The following is a 23,035-nucleotide window of genomic DNA, read 5'->3' on the forward strand; positions in this document are numbered from 1 at the left end:
GTAAAGTGTTCATAGACATGCATATATTTTTATATATAAGCGCGCGCGCACACACACACACACACACACACACACTGCATTATATTAAGGTAAATTGCTTTTCAAAATGTGACTTACGTAGGCAAAAATGTATACGTCTGGGGAAATTTGTATTTAAAAGCTGGTGAATTTTCACATCTTTTTTAAAAAAAATCACAAGCTGATGTGAAAATGTGGAGAACTGAAGATTGGAAAAATGAGAAACTGAGAGGAACACAACTGATGGCTTTGTCCATCCCCAGTCACAGATCTGGACTTGCCTTGTTCTGTTTTTCTCCCTCTACAGAAAGGCTTATTTTTCCCCTGGCCCCTTTAGATTCTTTCACAGTCTCTCTGTTGTGCATAATGACAGAAATGAACATTAATTCTGATTCACATAAACCTCCAGCACCATCTGCTGGTGAGAGAATCTGATAGGAACGGTAGGTTTCTTTCTACATGACCAGCTTATCCCTGCACAAAGTCTGCAGGGAGCACAGACGACACCAACTATTTACTGAGCATTCATTCTGGTTTGTTTAGAGGGAGGTCAGATGCTGTTTCATCAAGCCACTGTTAACCCACACCTTCAAGTGCATTTCCCCATCACTTTTCTGATCACAAAAAAGTCATACTTGGGGTGGACCTCTTGTGAAAGAGCTCCAGATCAGCTGAATGCCTAAGATTCCACCTCAAGGCTTCCCTTCATTTAGAGTTTGACCACCAGCCTCTTTTCCCCACTGACTTGCATCCCGCTGGGTCCAGCTGACCAGTGTGAGGACTACTCACCTTGGTCAGGTAGTTTGCCTTTCTCTTGAATAAACTTGGAAAGGCTCAGACTGGTTTTGCTTCCTGTGAACAAGAAGCTGGCCCCTCTTGTGCCAAACTGCATGAGACGCCAGGATCTCATGGTTCACTGAAACAGCAGTTACAGGAGAGGGAGCCATTCTAGGCCAGAGCAAAGGCAGAGATTGCCTTTCCAAACTGTTATTTACACCATACAAGCATTACAGGGGTAATAGTGGGTGAATCTATTTCTCTCATTTTCTGATGGGCATATGGGGTGGGTGTTAGGAGAGGAGTAGGCCCCCTGGTGAGGAACACATCATGCTCTTTCTGGAGTAGTTACAGATAGGTAGCCGTGTTGGTCTGCCATAATCAAAATAAAAAAAATCCTTCCAGTAGCACCTTTAAGACCAACTAAGTTAGTTCTTGGTATGAGCTTTTCCTGTAAGACCCATTGCCTTTTCCTGTAAGACCCATTACAGTCGTTAAGAGTCGTCAGCAGGCTCATCCCAGCTATCTGCCTATCTCCCATTCCCACCACCCTTCTGAGTAATACCCCTCCCCACCTTCTCACTATATAGAAGGATCTGGCAACTTCTGTTTCAGTGTATCTGAAGAAGTGTGCTTGCACACGAAAGCTCATACCAAGAACTAACTTAGTTGGTCTTAAAGGTGCTACTGGAAGGATTTTTTTTTATTTTCTTTCTGGAGTAGTTTGTCCCAACGTTCATGGGGCATTAAACCTTTAACCCAGCAGATGGTGCTGTTGTCTGTTCTGCTCCTTTGGCTGTATCCTCAATCTGCATCACACTTTTTCGCTAACAGATGAAAGTGCTATTCTCACTTTTACAGCCTCTCAGCTTTTGCAATTTAAAAAAAATGTTTTTCAGGCTGCTTGTATAAAAGAGGCAGGATAGCTCCCACCGAACTTGAACTGCCAGTAGCTGCCTCTCCCATATAATGCCGGCTGCAGGATATTGAAGAAGGGTGCTCTGATGTAGTATCCTTAATATCCTCAGGGCCCCCGTCAGCCAGGAAGATGCAGGACATTAAAACACAGAATTGTATTTGGCAGCATCCAGTCTTCTTTGATACACTGTCCCAAACCTGCCATCCTCAGACAATGACCCTTTTCACACAGGACCCTTGGAAATGCAGAGCAAGCCTCCTTTTGCTGTGTTGGAGGTCAGCAACCTTGTATGCAAGCGCTTCCTGACCAAAGGGCATCTCTCCCAACCAGCCATGAATGGTGGCAGCACCAGCCCTACTGTTAGGTATAGAGTGCAGCTGAGACATCAGGCGAAGATGGGAATGGAGGCAGATGTTGGATGATGGAGGGGTGGGGGGTGGGGGTGTAGGATGGCCATGTGTCCTACTTCACAGAGAACGGTCTTCTGTTTTCAAGCGTCATCAGGGGGCAGTCCTCTGCTTGAAGCTGTTCTCTGTTTGAGGGCTGTCCAGCCCAAGTCTGGTTTAAAGGTAAGAAAAGGGCAGCAGGAACACCTGGCCGGCAGTTAACAGCACCTGGCTAGCAGACTGAACCCACCAGTCAACTGGTACCTCCCCCATGCAAACTTTGTGCAAACTGGTATCTTTTTTGGTGATGCAAATCCTCTTTTTTAGCAATGCAACTGGCCCCCTTATCTGGCTGCAACATGGCTCAGAAGCTACCCTATTGCCCTCATATGTGCTGGTAAACACTACTCTGTTACCAGAAGTAGGATTCAAATCTGATTAGCTCTGTACATGGAATGGCAGAATGCCATCTAGGCCACCCCAGGCAGTCATGTGTCTTGAGCCTGTCCTGAATTGTGTACTATCGAGTGCCTGAAACAAACCCACCCATTTTGTTTCTGCAATTCCAGGCAGGCAGCCTATGTATTCCCTGGTGGGCAGTCATAGGTAGCCAGGAGGTCTACATTCAGATGGTAGTTCCCAAGTTTGCAACAAACTCTTATTCAAATTCTGTGTCCAAATTTGCTTCTGGAAGGGAGGCAGCAGCTAGGAAACAACTTAATTCCCTCTGGAAAAGGGGGCCTGGGCTGCTTGAGGTGGAGCCATAGCTCTGCGGAAGAAGACCAGCTTGGCACACCAAAGCTCCTGCATTCAATCCCCATCACCCCCAGGTATGTCTTGGAAAGATTCCCTTCCTGGAACCCTAGAGAGCTGCTGCCAGTCTGTGCGGACAACACTGAGCTCAATGTACCATGAATGGTCTGACAGCTTCTTATTTCCTGTTGAACTGAGCAGGGATGGTGGGTCAGCCATCGCCTGACATTCCTCTCAGGAGCCTGCGCTGGGAAAACTGATAAAGAGAGACAAATGTGAGGGAGAAAATAGCAGCAAGGCCATAAAAATCAGCGGCTGAGATATTGGCCCACACAGGCTCCAAGAGGCCTGGCAGGAAGCCATTTCCGTCGCAGGCAGAGAATTCCATGCTGGCTGTAAAACAACATCGCTACTCAGCTGGTGCAACTCTCCCAGCCCACAGAAATATCTGGACTCTGGGAGAGCGGGTGCCTGCAACACTCTTCCTGAAGAGACAGGACACTTAGGGGGGCTGTTTGCTTTCTCCCCCACCTCAAGGCGAGAGCACTGGGACCACTGGTCCATCTGGCTCCGTATTGTCTACTATAGTGGTTGGCAGAAGTTCTCCAGAATTTCAGACCAAGGGACATTCACAGGCCTCTCTTGAGATGCTGCAGATTGAACTCAAGGCCTTCTGCATCGTGCAGAGCAGATGCTCCAACACTGAGCCCAGTCAGACTGGGTTAAAGGATACACATAGTGGAGCTACATTCTGGAACCCAGCATAGGAAGAACATAGGAAGGTGGCTTTTACCAGTTCAGATAATTGGTCCATCTGGCTCAATATTGTCTGCACTGACTGGCAGCAGCTCTCCAGGGTTTTAGGCACAGGTTCTTCCCAGCCCCCATGAGGAGATGGAACCTGGGACTTTCTGCATAGCCAAAGAATGTGTTCCACCATTGTGTAAAGATGCAGGATTTCTGGCCTTCATGCCACTTTCCTCCCCCACCCTTACATGACCCCCAACTCTCTAACAGGTGGTGCTGGGGGCTTTGGCACCCGAGGGAAAAGGAGCCACTGAACACATACCTGGTCTAGCCTACAGCAGCTGGGAAGCCCCTCCCCAGATGCAAACTCAAAAGGAGGGATAGGGATGGGGTTCACACTGTAATGTGCACCGACCTAATTCGCATTTCCTGAAGTGAAGCACAAACCGAAATACAGCTCTCCTGTGACATTCTCAGGTCTCCAACCAAAGAACGGGAAGGAAAATTCATATATTTGAGGAATTTACGCACAAAAATGCATGTACTGTATGAGGCAACTTACAAAAATGCATTCTCTTAAGAAAAAATCGCTTGCAAAGGATGCATGTATATTAGGCTGAATTGTGGACAAATTAAGAAAAATGTGCACTAAAATGCTTAAGAATTATTAAGGTGGCTTTTTAAAAAAAATCACAAAGGGATGCAGGAATGTGGCGAAACTTGGAAAAAGGAGAAAATAGGAGAAATCAGAATTGACAGATTCACCCATCCCTAACCGAGAGTCAGGCATGAGGCGGTCTCCTTCAGCCACTTGCCATCCTTGCTTCAATTGCAGGAGAAGACAACAAAAATGGTTTTATTGAGGTCTGGATCACATGCAACAGTATTCCAACCCAGTTGGGATCCCAAGGGCATTATTTTATGTTGAGAAGCCCTGACTCAGTAGTCTCTTTACCCAGACCAAGAAGATCTCATACCACCACATCAGTTTGTGATATTTTTTTAAAGTCCACATGAGAATGCATTAACATTTTAGTGGTCATTTCTCCTGATACATGTTTGAAAGCACTTATGAAAGCTTGTAGCCAATGTTAATTCTACTCAGAGTAGACCCACTGAAATTAATGTCCATCAACTAACTTCATTGGAGGGAAATACGGGTACATGCATTTTCCCATTAGTGCAAATATTCTCCTAATACATGTTTGTATGCCGTTTATCCTAATATGCAAATTTCTGCTGGGCAGTTTCCTCTAATACAATGCGTTTTTAACATTATTTTCATGAATATATGCATTTATGGACATACTTCACAGCAGTGTATGTATTTCTTGGCTGGAGAACTGCAAAATTCAGACAGGTGTGAAGTTTGAAGGACGGTCACTATTCAGTGTGGTATTAAACAGATTTGCCTTTACATGTGAAATGAATCAAATTTCTTCCCTGTCCTCCCTGCCCTTTCCTCCTGGGTTTAGCTGTGCCCACCAATGGCATGGTGCCCCCAGCAGATATCCCCCTGAGGGAATGTGATCCTCCACAGGGCGAGGAATTTCCCCACACCTGCATTCAATGTGCAGTATTTAAAAAGGATCAGCTGCCTTGTCAGTTGAGGAGCAAGATGATTGTGAGTAGTACTTTTATTTTATATACTGCTTTTCTGATACAATCAAAAGCGGTGAAATGATGCCGATGGAAGCACTGGGGTCCCCTGCAAACAGGAAGTAGACATCATCATGGGTTGGAAGAGCAAGAGCTATGAGGAAATGCTGTTAGAAGCCTGGGAAGCCATCTTGTTGCCCTGACAGAAGCTTTGTGGCCCTAGAAGCTGCACGACAAATGAAGCTTTCCTTTTATTTTCTCTACGGTGCAGGAGACTCCCATTATTAGCACTAGAGAGGAAAGCAGTGGGGAGGGGGCTGGTTAGAGTGAGGTAAGGGAGACATTTGAGGTGTAGAGGCCTTTGGTAGGCTGCGCAGGCGGGTGCCGCAGATAAAAGTCTGAGTTTGTGTAACTTTGGGAAGCGAGGTGCGTGGCTGGGTCACACTGCAGCTGCGTACACCATTCAAGGACAGGCACCCCTTCCAGCTATTGCTCTGGGGCTGGAGTGAGGCCGGGCAGAGCCGAACCCCCACGAGGGCAAGGGGGCGTGTCATTAGGGTGGCCCTTCCTTCAAACAGGTGCGGCAGCTGCTCCTATTTCTTCACTTTGGCATCGTAAGTGCCGGCGTGCTTGTAGGCCGACACGTAGCCGCTGTTGTCCACAATGTTCTCCCGTCCGCTCTTGCCTTTGCCCTTCCCGCTCTCATCGAAACGTTCCTTGTGGGAGCCTGTGTACTTGGACGTGTCGGTGAGCCTCTCCACCGCGCCCACAGCCTTGGCTTTCTGCCAATCACAAAAACAAGGGAGGGGGTCAAAACCATTCTTTGTTCAGCAACGACTACCATCGCCCCTACTTCGGAACATGGCCTCCACATCACCTCCACCTCCTTTACTATCTTCTAGGCAATAATATGAGGAGCTGCTTTGTACCAAGTCCAACCACTGGCACATAGAGTAAAGGTAAAGGGACCCCTGACCATTAGGTCCAGTCGTGACCGACTCTGGGGTTGCGGCGCTCATCTTGCTTTACTGGCCGAGGGAGCCGGCGTACAGCTTCTGGGTCATGTGGCCAGCATGACTAAGCCGCTTCTGGCGAACCAGAGCAGCGCACGGAAACGCCATTTACCTTCCCGCCAGAGCGGTACCAATTTATCTACTTGCACTTTGACGTGCTTTTGAACTGCTAGGTTGGCAGGAGCAGGGACCGAGCAACGGGAGCTCACCCCGTCGCGGGGATTCGAACCACCGACCTTCTGATCGGCAAGTTCTAGGCTCTGTGGTTTAACCCACAGCACCACCCGCATCCCTGGCACATAGAGTACCACTGGCTTTACCAACAGCTCTCCAGCATTGCAGGTAGCGGTCTTCCCCAGTCTTGCAATTTGGAGGCTCCTTCAAGTGGCACATAAGAGCCCTCCTGGATCAGACCAAAGGCCTATCCAGCTCAGCGCCCTCTACACACAATGGCCAACGTTATTTTTGTAGGAAGCCCACAAGCAGGACATGAGCCCAGTAGTGCTCTGCTGGAGACTGGCCTTCAGAGGCACACTGGCTCTGATACCTGAGGGAACATAGCCATCATGATCAATAAGTCTTATTCTCAATGATTTTGTCAATCCTCCATGAGGGCTGCAGGTATTAAACCTGGGGCCTCCCATAGGAAAAAAGCAGGAGCTGTATTGATTGGGGGTGTTTAAGGAATTCAGTTTCCATGAGTTCCAAAGCAGACTGACCTGATCCATACCTGCTGTACTATCATAAAGACTGGAACATAGTTATCCACCCTATTTTACACTTCTCTGAATTTTGTGATAAAGTTCCCAGCTCAGAAAATGAAACAAAATGCATTAAAATGCATATTAAAATGTGTACAGTACTTTTCTTCTAGAAAAAAGTGCTGGTACTGCATTCCCTTGAGTACCCCTCAGAAAAAAGCACTGGACTATACATAAATACATACAATGAGATAAAAGATTTATATACAGTGGTACCTCGGGTTACATACGCTTCAGGTTACAGACACTTCAGGTTACAGACTCCGCTAACCCGGAAATAGTACCTCGGGTTAAGAACTTTGCTTCAGGATGAGAACAGAAATCCCGCGGCGGCGCAGCAGCAGCGGGAAACCCCATTAGCTAAAGTGGTACCTCAGGTTAAGAACAGTTTCAGGTTAAGAACAGACCTCCGGAACGAATTAAATACTTAACCCGAGGTACCACCATAAATGTACATTTTATGATAAATTGTGTATTGAAATATTATTTATACACAAAATTCCATACTGCTTTCTTTTTTGCTAGTTAATGGGATAGAAGAGGTTCATAAACGATCACTTGTGGAATTGGAAAAGGACTGATCTGTCCAGAAGTACTGAGAGTGAGTTAAGCCCTACCATTCAAGAAAGCTGCAGTTCACTACTAGAATGCACACTTTGCATACAGACAATTCCTGGTCCAATTCACAGAATCTCCAGGTAAGGCTGGGAAACTCCTCGGTCAGAAACCCTGGAGAGCTGCTGCTTTTCAGTGGAGTTCAGGTGGGGAACCTGCGGTCTCCAGATGTTACTAGTTTACAACACACACCATCCCAGGCCATGCTGGCTGGCGCTGATGGGAGTTGGAGTTCAGCAACACCTGGAAGGCCATCGGCTCCCCATCCCTGTCCTAGACCCAACCTGGCCTGCTTCTGGATTCCCACCAGGAGTCTGTTCTGCTTCCTCCTCCAGCACTGGCAGCAGTTACTCACAGTGACGCCCACATTAGTCGGTTCTTTGCCTGCCACCAGCTGGCAGATGGATTCATACGCTTCCTCTTTGCTTTTGTCCTTAAACCTCTTTGGGGCCAGCTCCTCCAAGGCCTTCTTGAACTCCTCATAGTTTATGACTCTGGCCGTCTTCCCTCTGGAACAGAATAGGCACAAGGGACTCAGGAGCCAAATCGCAACCACCATTGCCCCTCTGACTCATACACCGGGGGTGGGGACCCTTCTTCAGTCTGAGGGCCACATTTCCTTCTAGGCAACTTCTAAGGGGGCCACAGGTCAGTGATAAGTGGGGCCAGACACAAAAGAGGGTAGGGAATGAATACAAATTCTACCTCCGTACAGTAGGCTTGTTTCAATACACATTCACACCCCTTAACCACCTCCTTCCAGGCAACCCCGAACCATTATCAGAGTTCAAGAATACATTCCTGCCAAGCAAAAGCATGCAAGGAGGGTGTCCTGGCTCCCAGCTGTAGAAGGACAAGAACTTGCAAGTTCCTCCCATTGTTTAGCTGGGATTTGGTTCTCGGCAATTTCTACCACTCAATCTATTCCTGCTCTCTGGAGCAACAAAGCACAAGTCCGCTTCATCTTTTACATGACCTCCCTTCAGATATTTGAAGACTGCTATCATGTCTCCTCTTAATCTCCTCTTATCTGGGCTAAACATACCCAGCTCTATCCTGGGTGTCAACTTCTGGACAAGCTCTAGCTTGTCAACATCCTTCTTAAGTTGTGCCATACAGAAGTGGACATGGTACTCCAGATGTGCTGTGACCATTGCAGACTAGAGTCCACTTCATCCGATGTAGTCAGGCCAGACCAGACTGTAGTCCACAGAAGCTTATGCCATAATGAAACTGTTCGTCTTTAAGGTGCCACAAGAATCTTTGTTGCTTTTAAAGAAAGAGACTGTGTACACATTACCAGCTTAAAACACAGCTAGGTCATTCTCAATTCAGACTGAAGTTGGTTTGGAGTGTGTATGCAACTTAACATGGCTACATCTCTGAAAATCTTGATATATACCAGCTAACTAGCTAGAATAACTGAAACATTTGTTTAAAAGTCCTAGAGACTGGGTAGCTGGTGGCAACACCTTTCAGTGCTGAACGCTGACAGCTTCTGCAGCAAACTGGCAGAAATTGTCTTTTTGAGGCCTCAACCCCCAGAGAGGAAAGGTATGTTTGGAAGGACCACAACAAAGGTGCTTCCAGACCAGGCCCACTATCCTACAAGTACCAGTCTTCAATCTGATTTTCTACATGCAGGGAAATATTGGGTATGTGAGAGAGCACTCAGATATGCAATTCCTCATTTGTGGCTTTAGGTGACGCCATCCAGAAAATAGCTTTACTTATTGATTCTGTTGCCTGCATAAACCAGAGGCAGGGGAACTTTTTCAAGCTGGAAGTCTACATTCCCTCCTAGGCAACCTTTTGGGTGCCACATGCCAGTGGTGGCCAGAGCCAGAAGCAAAAGAGGGTGGAGCAATGGAGACTGATTTTACTTTTTGTACAACAGGCTTGTTTCTACACAGACTCACACACACAGTTCCCTGCCTCCATCCCCCATCCAGACAAGCACGAGTCGTCATCTGAGCTGCAGGACACATTCTAGCCAAGCAAAAGCAGTCCAGGAGGGCGCAAAGCAAGGCTGGAGAGGGTTGTGGCCTGAGGAGAGTCCTGTGAGCCAGAGAGACTTGGAGGCCACATTCAGCTTCCCCATCCCTGGTATAAGCTGTCCCTGAGTTTTGACCAGACTTAAGTTGAGAACATGCCAAGAGCTTTCCCCAAACCACTAACTGCAACCATTCCACACACCTCTGAGAAATGGGGCTTCTGGTGGTTAAGTCACACGTTAAGCTTAATGCACAGCCAGGCATCTATGTCTCAGTTTCCTTCAGAAGCTGGGCCTGCCCTGGGGTCACAAGTCTACATATTACACTTGTGTGCCACTATGACTGTTGTTTTTTTGTTAAATTAATTTATAGCTGCAGAGGGCCTTACTTGCTGTTGAGATCACTGCAAGCCCAGAAGTTAGGTCTATCACTTCTCTCCCCAACTGTGATCCCACCAATAAAAAAATTTTAAAATCCCCTTTCTGTCATTGCTACAAAGCTTTAAAAAAAATCCAGCTGGTGGCAATGGAAACTTTTTAGTAATGCATAAGTCTCTCTGCAGGAGGGATATTGGGAAGGTGGAGGGGTCACAGCTCAAGAGGGAAAAGATATACCTGGTGGGCTGGCCCAGCTCATCTCTCTCTTTCTCTCCCCCCCCCCCCACATTAAACTGTAGCTGTTGCTACTGCAGCCAAAGTGCTTTCCATTACAAGAGAGTTACACTAGCAGCAGTCAATAGCTGTTTGTTTTTTTATTTTTGCCAGGACCAAAGGCTTAATTTCTCAAACAGCAGCTGACATGGAGCAGTTCAACAGTACAAACAAAAGTGTTCCTGCCAATATTGCTGAATCAAACCGGGACAGCACCATTGAGCAATGCCTGCTCAGTCTCCCCAGAAGCACAGATGTGAAACACAACAATGCCAAACTGAAGCTGGCATTGAGCCAAAGAAGCTGTGTGTGTGTATCTTTTTAAGCTGGTGCTTGGCATTGACACAGAAAGCTAAGCCTCTTTTTTGTGGGTTGGGCTGTTTTCTGCTAGGTTTGTAGTCTGGCTACAGACATGGTTTTTGAACATGTGCAGAGTTTCTGTCCCTTGTCGCCAGTAATGCAAGTCATCTGGAAAATTATGTATTGGAGTAAAGAAAAAAATTCACTGCCCTTAATCAGTTGAGATCTGGTTTATCTATTTTACTTATATTTAGTAAACAGATAAACATGTGCTGTGTTATTTTTACAAGTGTGTTACAAAAATATCTCAAACATTTTTTCCAGAAGACAAAAAATAGATTAGGAAGGTATTTGGTTAAAGTTGTAAATCTAAGCATGTTACCCCTAGGGAATAAGCACCATTGAGCACAATGGGATTTCCTTCCTAGTCAACATGCATAAAATTGTGCTGTAAGTATTTGACTTGAGGGGAGCGGGGTTCAACAGGGCATAAGAAGTTGCCTTATAACAAGTTAGACTATTGGTACACCTAGCTCAGTGTTGTCTATGAATTTTGTGGGGTGGGGGGTGGTAATGCTATGGATCTCTTCAACTTGGCAAAGCTTATATAGACACACACACAACACACACACACACACACACACACAAGTATATCTATGCACATTCTATATAGTATGCATAGGATGTATATTTCTTTCTGAAGGTGGTTGAAATGACCACAATGGTTGTAACAGCAAATAAAATTGAAATTGACATAGCTTAGGGCCTCAGCATGTCTTAATGAGGCCTTGCCTGGTAGGCATCTTTTGTGCCCCATAGTAAAACAGAAAATATGAATGGAAGTCTGGGGAAGGGCTGTAGCTCTGTGGAAGAGCATCTGCTTTGCATGCAGAAGGTCACAGGTTCAATCCCCAACATCTGAGGCAGGTATGGGAGGGAAACCTGCCTGTTAGGGTACCAAGGATCTGATTTAGTATAATGTTTCTATGAATTAGCTCATTGGGCTCTTGCTTCCAGGGTCAGGGCTTCAGAGCTGTGGCAAAGACTTGCCCACGGGTTTCAGTCCCATCCAAGTCTCCTCGGTTTTGTAAATTAAGAACCAACACAAAGCAGAACCAGAAGGAAGTGAGATGGAAGCAGGCACTTACTTCACCTTGCTGAAGACAATGTCCACATCTGTGCTGGTGACCCCTTTGCCATCGGTTACTTTACAATCCTTACACAGTTTGGCCCAGTTCTTGCCATTCATTTCTTGCCCTGTAGCTTTGGTGTCGCCGTAGATGGCAAACTTTCGGAAGCTCTCCTCCAATGAAGCCATGTCTGTGCTCTCAGCCATGATGTTCTGTAAAACACACAGGGGGCTGCTCAGATCCAAGCAACAGGCATTGTGTGTGCCATCATGTACAAATTTCCAAAAGCTCCTCTAGACATTTCCCCCTACCTAGGGATGGTGGAATCTGTCAGTTTCATTTTCCCCTCATTTATCATTTTCCCCCAAACTGGAATTCAGTTCTCCACATTTTCACAGCAACAATTTGCAATTTTTGTTAAAAGTGTGTGTGTTGGGGGGTGGGGGGAGTCCTTAGGAGAATTCATCGGCATTTTAGGTCACCTTTCTCCTTATACACATTTTTGCCAAGGAAATTCCCCATATATAATGCATTTTTATATCTTGCTTTCAGTAATGTATGTATTATATGAACACTTTACTCTAGTATATGTATTATAGTACACATTACTTGACTAGAGAGGTGTATGGGGTGCTAGGGGTGGGGCAGCGCCTATGATGGGGGATACATTGCACTCCTTTTGGAGTAGTTTGTTCACTTTTGGTCCCCATCTGCACTCAGCTCTAACCTGTGGCACCTAAAAACTGTCAGCATGCAATAGCGGCCACACCCCAGGAAACGACTTTGACAGGCTGGCTAAACTAAGTGAGGGTAGCCAATGTATCTCAATCCCTTGGTGAGTTAGGGACTTTCCCTGCACGTGAAGACAGACTCCGGAAGATTGTGTAGATGAAACCAATACTGGGTCAAACAGTTAAGAAGCCAGTTTCTGCACATGCTGTAGAAGGAAGAGGGGGCAGATGGTGCTTGTCAACCTAGGAAGATAACCTTTCTAGGAGAAGGAAAATCCTGGTCCTAAGCCTCTGCTTCCTTGTGGGATATCTTTGGGAGAAGAAAAGGCTAAGGAGTAAACCCTACACAAATCCAGAATGGAGTCTCTAATACGGTTGGATGGCACCATGTATGCCTTCTTCTGGAAACTGCTGCAGCCAAGCTGGTGCCAAACATATTGCTCTGCTTTCCTTTGAACTACATCAGTGAGGCTGAGAGGGGGGTCTTGTCATCTGGGCAGCCCAGGACCTCCATATACACTGCTCAGGCTTGTGCCCCAGGGAGGGCATTTCAGTGCTGCTAACTCAGCGGTTTGCCTTCATCCCTGGAGGCATGATCCATTGTCTCTCGAGACAGACAGATGCCAACCACTTGGCTAGAGAACTGCATTGCAAAATCTGGAGAACTGCAAATTTCCAAAGGATTGGCTGCGTTTCAGTTCACAAATTGTTTTAGAAAGTGTGAATTAGAAAAATCCACATTTAAATGCAAAGTAAATTGAATTTCTCCCTGAGGTCCATTGTTGGTCTTAGTGCACTGTTTGAACAGATTTCTTGGTTCCTGAGATAAATCAGGACATCACAGATAGAGCACTTTTCTCAAACATTCTGTAGAAGCTTCTGGCTTTTTCAGATTTATCATAAACTTTCCCCCTACTTCTGAAGTTCAGTATGCGAGCACCATTGTTGTCATAATCAAAAAAACCAGCACATGGACATTAGGAAAGTGCAGTATGTTAAGGAAAATTGCTTTGCAAAAGTTGTGTGTTGTAGGCAAAAAGGTGTCTATTAGCAGAGATTTTCACAAAAACGCTGATGAATTTTCATGAGAGATTTTTTTCCAAGTTTTTAAATTTATTTTTGCAATCATCTATGCAAATGTGGAGAACTAAACTTAAGATTAGAAAAATGAGGAAACAAGGGAAACCAAAATGGACAGATTTGCCCATGCCTAGCAAGAGCACACCTTTCTTCTCAGCAAACGCCCTGGCTTGCCCTGTGTCAATGCCAGCACTAACTGGAATTTCCCCGCACAATTATTAACCCAATCCACTGCTACTTTGGGGAAACGCTGTCCATTTCTCACGGACATTTACCCTTAGCTATCCCCTTGCTCGGGCTCCCTGCCAAGATCCACCCATGCCCGGGGCAGGCTATTAGGGCACTAGCCAGCCTGGGGGGGCTGCCAGGTCCAGGATCTTAGTTACGGCCTGACATTAAACAAAAACAGGCATGTGGGCTTGGCTGCTGGGGCGGCCACAGTTTGTGTTGCCTGGCGACGGTTACTAAGGGCGGGTTGTGCTACTTGGACGTGGTTGCTCTGGGGAGGATAGTGTGGATTAGCATATGTACTTAACTCCACACTAACGGACATAGACATGCGTGTGAACTTTTTTCCCTTTCTCTCTCGCCTTAAAATTTCGCCTCTGCTGGATGAAGGTATCTCCTGGAAAGGAGCAGTGGAGCTGCAAGCCCTACCCAACAGAAGTCACAGCCCCACTTGGATGTACATGAATCTGCATGCACAAAAATATAGTGGTACCTCGAGTTAAGTACTTAATTCGTTCCAGAGGTCCGTACTTAACCTGAAACTGTTCTTAACCTGAAGCACCACTTTAGCTAATGAGGCCTCCTGCTGCTGCCGCGCCGCCAGAGCCCGATTTCTGTTCTTATCCTGAAGCAAAGTTCTTAACCTGAAGCACTATTTCTGGGTTAGCGGAGTCTGTAACCTGAAGCGTATGTTACCTGAAGCGTATGTAACCCGAGATACCACTGTACACAGCAGCAGGTGTACTGGGTGCACAACTGCCCCCCCCAAAAGATGGGCACAAATTATGAGGGTTTGGCCATTTGGAAAACTGCAATAACATGCAGGCATATTAAACTATGGCTTTTTAAACTGTGGGAGGGGGGTTATTTCTGTTTGTTTGTAAACAGTAAACAAAGTAGCAGTGGATTGGGTTCTGTTTGTTTGTATGCAGATGACACCCAGCTCTACTCTCCTTTAAATCAGAACCAGTGAAGGCGGTGAAGGTCCTGTGTGAGTGTCTGGAGGCGGTTGGAGGATGGATGGCGGCAAACAGATTGAGGTTGAATCCTGACAAGACAGAAGTACTGTTTCTGGGGGACAGGAGGCGGGCAGGTGTGGGGGATTCCCTGGTCCTGAATGGGGTAACCGTGCCCCTGAAGGACCAGGTGCGCAGCCTGGGAGTCATTTTGGACTCACAGCTGTCCATGGAGGCACAGGTTAAATCCGTGTCCAGGGCAGCTGTGTACCAGCTCCATCTGGTACGTAGGTTGAGACCCTATCTGCCCGCGGACTGCCTCGCCAGAGTGGTGCATGCTCTGGTTATCTCCCGCTTGGACTACTGCAATGCGCTCTACGTGGGGCTACCTTTGAAGGTGACCCGGAAACTACAACTAATCCAGAATGCAGCAGCCAGACTGGTGACTGGGAACAGCCGCCGAGACCATATAACACCGGTCTTGAAAGACCTACATTGGCTCCCAGTACGTTTCCGAGCACAATTCAAAGTGTTGGTGCTGACCTTTAAAGCCCTAAACGGCCTCGGTCCAGTATACCTGAAGGAGCGTCTCCACCTCCATCGTTCTACCCGGACACTGAGGTCCAGCACCGAGGGCCTTCTGGCGGTTCCCTCACTGCGAGAAGCCAAGTTACAGGGAACCAGGCAGAGGGCCTTCTCGGTAGTGGCGCCCTCCCTGTGGAACGCCCTCCCACCAGATGTCAAAGAGAACAACAACTACCAGACTTTTAGAAGACATCTGAAGGCAGCCCTGTTTAGGGAAGCTTTTAATGTTTGATGTATCATAGTATTTTAATATTCTTTTGGAAGCCGCCCAGAGTGGCTGGGGAAACCCAGCCAGATGGGCGGGGTATAAATAATAAATTATTATTATTATTATTATTATAACTATGTTATGTATTTTGTGTTTTTATATTGCAAACTGCCCTGTGATCCGCGGAAAAAGGGCAGTATAGAAATTTAATAAATAATAAATTAAAGAATGATAATAATGTACAGCTGTGTACTTATCCAATTGCAGGATCCTTGACTTTGCAAATGTGGAGAACTAAACTCAGTCAGTGTACCTTGGTCAATGTGCTTTACCCCTGAGGCACACACGCGGTAACCCGTGTGAATAGCAACTCATAATCTAACTTTTTAAAATTATCTGCCGCAGCCCTCATCCAAGAAGCTTGAAGCTCAAACCTGTATGTGTTTTCCCCAAATGTGCATCATTTTATACTTTACTTACATTGAACCTTACACTCCCCAAAAGGCTGGTTTGAAGGCTCCCTCTCCAGCAGAAGCTTTGTGCATGTCTTACATTTTAATGTTGTAAATTTATTTTATGTTGTAAACTGCTACATTGTATGATTGAAAGTTTTCATTTTATTCTCTGTTGTCCTTTGTAAAGGGCTTTGGCTATATACAATAAAACTGACTGACAGACTTGAGGCATGTTCTATATTAGATGCCCCTTTGAGGTTGACAGCAGCCTGTGAGCCCCACAATTTGTCTCCCTGGCATGCAGAAGTAGAGATGTTTGCACAGGTGAGCAAAGCAAACTGCAGGTTTTCTCACTTTTCACACAAAAATTGAGATGCATGCACCTAAGATTGGCTGTGACTCCCTTATTCACATAGGAGCCCTGATTGGTTGTGAGTCACAGTCGCAGCCAGTCAGGGATCTTCTGCTAGACAGGGAGTCGCAGCCTATCAGGACTCCCTGGTACACGTCTCTGTGTGTTTAGGGATAAATGCTGCACTTTGCTCTCAGAGGGCATCTGTCTACCCCCACAGTCAGAGACATAGCACACAAAGAGCTGCACTTTAGGGACACCCACTTGCCCTTCACACTTTACATGTTTACTGTGGGCAACGTCAGTTGTAGCCACAGCAAACATGATTGACACATAAATCGTGAAGCACCCAGGTAGAGGACAGCAGCTCTTAATCCTTGTATTTATTTAATGTATTTATTTAAAACCAACCCTGCCTTTCTACAGTTGCTCAAGGTATGTATGGATTCTTTCACCATTTGGCCAACGCCTAACTAAGTCAGTCATTATGCTTAGCTTGCTAGTTGCGTCTTCTTCAGAGATCTTAGCTACACAAATACACACATACACAACTTACGTGGGCAACACAGAACCTATCTAAACAACAATCTGGTTCAGTTCAGACAAGGTATCACATCCATAGCTTGTGCTGACTGTAGTTTAGAACCTAAACCACCGTTTCTACTTCCAAAGCTACAACAATTAAACTATGGTATAGAGCTGTTCGTCTGCTTTCATTTCACGCATTCAGTCCTGCCCAGAAGGTCCAGCAGACTCTCAAGGCATGGCAAAGGGTCAGGGATGATGGGAGTTGGTGTCTAATAATATCTGGAAAGAAAGAGGTTCCCCATCCCTGCTATACAGTTCCTGGCACACTCTGCTTCTGTACCTGGTACTACTCGAAGTGAAACCCTAAAGAAATTGCAACCTTTGGGGAAAAGGAAGTATCTGTCATAGCAAAGCCCAGCACTGATTCTTCTTCTGCATGGCTGCAAACTTAAGTGGCATCAACAGTCGGCATGACAGGGTCAGTTCAAGTTAAAGATTAGGACCCCACAGGGGCTGCAAAAGTCAAAGGTATATCAGAGCTCAACCAGTGAACATCTTAAAACCTCAGCTGAGATGCTCAAGAATTTTATCCAGTCTGCATTATTAAGGAAATTGGACTGGCCTGCACTTCTTAGACAGAGGGTTCCTCCAAACTGGTGTTTTTTCCAGGGTGTATTTGCAACGTGTCATTGATGCAGAAATAGTGCTGGCTTTATACTGGAACATCCAAACATCGTTCCTCTTTTTTAGTTGCTCTGTGAATATTCCCCAATGTTACCACATAGTGCATTGAAGGGCCTCTCTGTTGGGCCCTTGGAACCCTTGCCAGGCGCACCCCCTCCTCCACCACACCCCTGTCTCCAGGCCACACTCCTCACTAGCCCTACTTCACAGCCTCCTTAAGTTTCTGCCTGCCTGGAATGTGTACTTGACTGCCTCTTGCATGCCTGGATGGAAGTTAGAGGTGGCTGAGTAAGTGTGTGTAAAAATTAGCCTATTGTACAAAGGTAAAGGGACGCGGATGGCACTGTGGGTTAAACCACAGAGCCTAGGGCTTGCCGATCAGAAAGTCGGCGGTTCGAATCCCTGTGACAGGGTGAGCTCCTGATGCTTGGTCCCAGCTCCTGCCAACCTAGCAGTTCGAAAGCACACCAGTGCAAGTAGATAAATAGGTACCACTCCGGCGGGAAGGTAAACGGCGTTTCCGTGTGCTGCTCTGGTTTGCCAGAAGTGGCTTAATCATGCTGGCCACATGATCCGGAAGCCATACACCGGCACCCTCGGCCAATAAAGCGCGATGAGCGCCGCAACCCCAGAGTCGTCCGCAACTGGACCTCACGGTCAGGGTTCCCTTTACCTTTACAAGGGTAAAATGCACATTCATTGCTCCACCCACATTTGCTTCTGGCCCCTCCCACCACTGGAATGGAACCTTCAGAAGGTTGCCCAGGTGAACATGTGGTCCTTGGTCTGAAAAAGATTCCCTATGCACCCTTTAACCCTTGCTGTGGTCCCAGCTGGAATCAGACCCCCGGCAACTGCTATTTGCAATAGGAAGAAAGCTCCCACTGACTGAAATAGGAGTTTTCCTCTCATTCCAAACAACAGGGGATGCAGACAGAGGGTTAAAACTCACTTCCCTCCACACTGTGGTTCCGATTTGGCTCCCTCTGATCCAACCCCACACTGGCTACTTAGTGTAAAGTGGCCATCCCCAACCTGGTGCCCTTCAGATGTTTTGGACTACAATCCTTGTCCATTGTAGGGGATTGGGGAGAAATTTGCTTTAGACTGTATTTAAAGCATACTTACCAAATCACTTCAAAGCACTACGTGAACACAGCTATCCTTCAAAATTCACACTTCTACAAATTTTGCAATGCAATTCTCCACCTATGTAATGTGTACAAAAATGCATATAATGTAGTAAATATGCATATAAATGCAAAGATCAATGAAAATAACAATCATAAAGGCATGTTAGGCAAAATTACAAACAAAAATGAGCATATTAGAATAAATTTCCACTAAAATGTTGATAAGCTGTTGTGGAAATGTGGAAAACTTGACTGGAAAAACGAGAAACCAAGAAAAACAGAAATCGACAAATTGACCTATCTCTCGGGGGTCTTCCCAAAGGGCTTTCGCACAGAAGATGGAGCAGCCTTGTGCACTGTTGCTTCAGAATGCAGAGCACAAACTAATGGGTGGAAATTGCAGGAAAGCATATTCCAGATAAACCTCCGAGAAAGAGCTGTCCAGCAATGGGACACGCTGCCTTGGGAGGTGATAGACTCTCCTTTGCTGGGATCCATCCATCTCAGTGCTGTCTACATTGACTGGCAGTGGCTCTCTTTGGCTTCAGACCAGAGTCACTCCCTGTCCTACCTGGAGATGCCAGCGAATGACCCAAAGACCTTCTGCATGCAAGGTTCTATCACTGAACTACAGCCAGCTTGCCTGGTGCAGTTTTCTATTCTGCCAGTTCAGCTGAACTGCTAGAAGCAGAAGCCTGAGAAATGATATCACCAAGCCAGAACAATGCCAGCGGCACTCAAAGGAAAGCATCTCGCTGGCCGCTTTTCTGCAGGCACGTAAATCCAGACATACACAAGACCAGAGGGCTAAAGGCACGGTTGTGCATGATGCCAAAAGCACCTCTGTAAAACATCTCTCAGGCTTTTTGTGTGCATATGTGAATTCTCAACATCCAAAACAAAAATCAGAAGAGTCGCTTTTAGAAGCTGTATACCAAGTCAGACAATTTGTCCATCCCGCCCACTATTGTTTACTACTTTGTGGCAGTGGCTCTGCAGGGTCTCAAGAGCTGTTTTTAAGTATGTTTAATTCATAATTTGAACGTTTTATATTTTTTTGGTAAACCACTTAGAGGTTTTTGTACACTCAAGCATTATAGAAATGTTTTTAAATAAATAAATAAAATCCATGCAACCTGAACCTTTAACTGGAGATGCCAGGGGTTGATCCTGGGAAGCTGCTGCATGCATCCATTTGGGATTGTCACTAACATTTAAACTGCACAGACATTACAGTCCAAGATGGGCAAGAGGAAACCCCTAACTTGCCATTTTGTGCCTATTGGTCTGTGCTGGGATTCTCCTGGAGGTTACTGAACAAGATGAGGATCCAGATTTAATCATGCTTAAAGAAGACCCATTGATTTCGATGTGTCTGCTCTAAGCACAACCAAGTCTGGATCCAACTCTGCATTTCTAAGCAAGAATGAACACTCAAGATTCCTTACCACAGGTTAGTTATGTTTCAACAGTTAAGAGGTCCCGGGTTGCAAATTTTAAAATACATCAGCAGATGACGGGCAGAGATTCTAGAAAAGAACAGAGCAGAAGGTAGACAAAGCAATGTCAACTCACCCATGTTCTATGCAAAAAGAGATGGGGGGAGAATCAATTTAAGGCATCAGGTAAAGAAAAAAAAAACATCAAAAAGAAAAAAAGGCTGCAGTTCAAACACACTTTTCCAGTAATAAGTCCCACTGAACTCAGTGCAGCTTATTTGTGACATGCAAAATTATGTTATGCAAATAAATAAATTCCACTGGGGGGAAATAAACAGAGAGCGCTATCTTCTGCTTTCTATTCCACAATGCTATTAACAACATGCATACCCTGGAACAACTAAAGAGCACCTAAAAGAAGCTTTATAGAGAGTCATGGGTGGATCTGCCGACTCAAGGCATGTGGTGCAGATCTAGTGAGTCAAATATTCATCAAAGCACAGCTGATGCCAAGCTAATTCCTCCATTACCAGGTTTGCAGACACAACACAGGGATTTCTAACAGAGATTGCTCCCGTTGACAAGCTGCCCATTCTCACAATCTGGTTAGTTAAACAAGCAGGGGAAGGAGGTGTACCCGGTATTTATATTATATACGCACAGGGAACTGGGAAAGAGAAGGAATTATTCCGAATTAGTTAGTCTGGAGCCAAGTGACATCATCGCCTCGGGTGCAATGCTGAAAAACAGAGGGAGACCCCGCCACAAACACCCGCCTGGACGCAGCACCCCCTGATGACCCTGCGACAGCAAACATCAAGCAACAGCCTCGCGGCCGTTGTTTACGTGGAAGTAAATAAATCCCACTGAAGTCACTGGGACTCCCTCCCGAGTATGCATGTAGAGAATCGGGATTGCAACCTTAGCACAGTGATGGGAATAAACGAAGAGCTCGTCGGAGGTACATTGACTGAGAGGAAGGGAAGGAGCGGAATGCAAAGGTTTGGTCAGCATGCCTAGTGGGTGGATGCAGGAGGAACGGAGAGACGGGGGTTCCCCAAGCCTCCGGCTGCAAGAAGCCTGCATTGCCCACGGGGATGGGGATACCCCGGTTCCTCCTTACCCCACTCCGGATCCCCCTCGCCTGGCTACGCCTTACCCCCCGCGCGCGCTCCTTACCCTGCTTGCCTTCCACTACGCTGCGCCTTGCAAAAAAAGGGGGGGAGAAAACCACCCCTTTGGCTCTTGGAGACGCGCCGCTGCCGGCGGGGCGAGGCTCGGCTGTTGATTCCCGTCTCCATAGAGACCCCAGTGACACAGCGCGGGGAGGGAATAGGAAGCGGCGACGGGGGGGGGGCGTGCAAAAGCGAGGAAGAGCCAAGACACCTCCCTCCGGGGAAGAGGGAGGCGCAGGCGCGCTGGGCAGCCCCTCCGCCCGCCCCAACGTGGGCCTGGCGCCAAATGGGCCATTAGTGCGACGGTGGATGATGCTGAGACCTTGGGATTGCTGCTGCTGCTGCTGCTGCTGCTGCTGCTGCTGCCTCCGGAACATTAGCGGGGAATAAATGGATGGCATCGCGGGGGGGGGGGGGGCAGCAGGAGAGAGAGATGCTTATGTCATCCTGAAGTTCTCAGCAACCTTTTCCTGCGCGCCCTTCTCTTTCCCCAAAGCGGGAGGCTTAGCCCACAAAGACCGCCGCCCCCCGCCTGTGCCAAGACTCTGAGCCCTTGAATTGTAGAGTTGGAAGGGATCCCAAGGGTCATCTAGTCCAACCCCGTGCAATGCAGGAATCTAAACTAAAGCATCCAGGACAGACAGGCACACAACCTCTGCTTGAAATCCTCCAAGGAAGGAGAGTTCACCACTTCTTGTGGGAGTCTGTTCCACTGTCAAACAGCTCTTACTGCCAGAAACTTATTCCTCATTTCTTGTAACTTGAATCCATTGGTTTGGGTCTTAGATTCCGGAGCAGGAGAAATCAAGTTTGCTCCATCTTCCATGTGACAGCCCTTTAAGATATTTGAAGATGGCTATCCTATCTCCTCTCAGTCTCCTCTTTACCAGGCGAAACATACCCAACTCCCTCAACCATTCCTCATATGGCTTGGTTTCCAGATTCTTGGTCATCTAACTCAGTGACTGACAGTGGCCCTCCAGGGTTTCAGGTGGGAGAGACATTCTCAGGCCTACCTGGCGATGCCTTGGTTTGAACCTGGAAGGCACCTGCATGCTCTGCCACTGAGCTCTTAGGAGCTCTAAGCTCCTCAAGGAAAGCAAGTGATTGCATGCATATCCTGCCCCCTCCCCCAGCCATTTCGGTGTTTAGAAGTCACAGTGCAGTGGTAGAGCATCTCCTTTGCAGGCAGAAGGTCTGAGGTTTCATCCCAGGTAAGGCTGGGAGAGATCCCTGCTTGAAATCATGAAGAGCCACTACCAGTCCCAGTGGACAAAACTGAGCTAGATAGACCAAAGGTCTGGCTGAGTAGAGGACAGCTTTCTATGACATACAATTAAAGCCCATGGCTTCCAGTGACAGAGCCCCCCCCCCACTGTGACTAGTTGTAAGGGGGCAGGCAGGTGGGGGCAGGCTGAAGACAGGCAATGTGCCACGTTTGCCCTGGTAGTGGGTCAGCCTCCATTCGACTTCGATGAGACTTTGACTCATCTGCCATTGTAGGCAAGAGACCTCTTTCAACCCAAGGGCTGCATTCCCCAGTAAGCAACCTCCTAGGTGGGTGGGTGGGGCCAGACAGCAACGGGTGTGGCTTCTTTGTTCAACAGGTCACATTATAAATTATAATAATAATAATTTATTACTTATACCCTGCCCATCTGGCCGGGCCTCCCCAGCCACTCTGGGTGGCTCCCAACAAAATATTAAAAACACGATAAAACATCAAACATTGAAAACTTCCCTGAACAGGGCTGCCTTCAGATGTCTTCTAAAAGTCAGATAGTTGTTTATTTCTTTGACATCTGATGGGAGGGCATTC

At 46.8% G+C, this 23,035-nt stretch overlaps 1 protein-coding gene and 1 long non-coding RNA gene across 3 annotated transcripts; one reads left to right on the forward strand and one right to left on the reverse strand.

Moving 5' to 3' along the window:
• Positions 1 to 5,222: 5,222 nt before the first annotated feature.
• TPPP3 (tubulin polymerization promoting protein family member 3) lies at positions 5,223 to 21,337 on the reverse strand. Of its 2 annotated transcripts, none has more exons than XM_081018076.1 (5): positions 21,221 to 21,337; positions 18,598 to 18,678; positions 11,681 to 11,874; positions 7,944 to 8,097; positions 5,223 to 5,981 (listed from the first exon to the last, which is right to left on the reverse strand). In XM_081018076.1, exons 3-5 carry the CDS (start codon positions 11,866 to 11,868, stop codon positions 5,793 to 5,795), a joined length of 531 nt encoding a protein of 176 aa, XP_080874202.1. In that variant the 5' UTR covers positions 11,869 to 11,874; positions 18,598 to 18,678; positions 21,221 to 21,337; the 3' UTR covers positions 5,223 to 5,792. The 2 variants fall into 2 exon arrangements, with proteins under 2 accessions (XP_080874202.1, XP_080874201.1); XM_081018075.1 differs by lacking the exon at positions 21,221 to 21,337 and adding an exon at positions 20,051 to 20,110.
• LOC308483837 lies at positions 6,008 to 10,747 on the forward strand. The gene is made up of 2 exons (XR_013989811.1): positions 6,008 to 7,574; positions 10,347 to 10,747. It is a non-coding gene; the product is annotated as an uncharacterized lncRNA (long non-coding RNA).
• Positions 21,338 to 23,035: the final 1,698 nt, after the last annotated feature.

Source organism: Podarcis pityusensis (genome assembly GCF_964106645.2).
Source record: "Podarcis pityusensis genome assembly, chromosome: 8".
NCBI classification, from domain to species: domain Eukaryota; kingdom Metazoa; phylum Chordata; class Lepidosauria; order Squamata; family Lacertidae; genus Podarcis; species Podarcis pityusensis.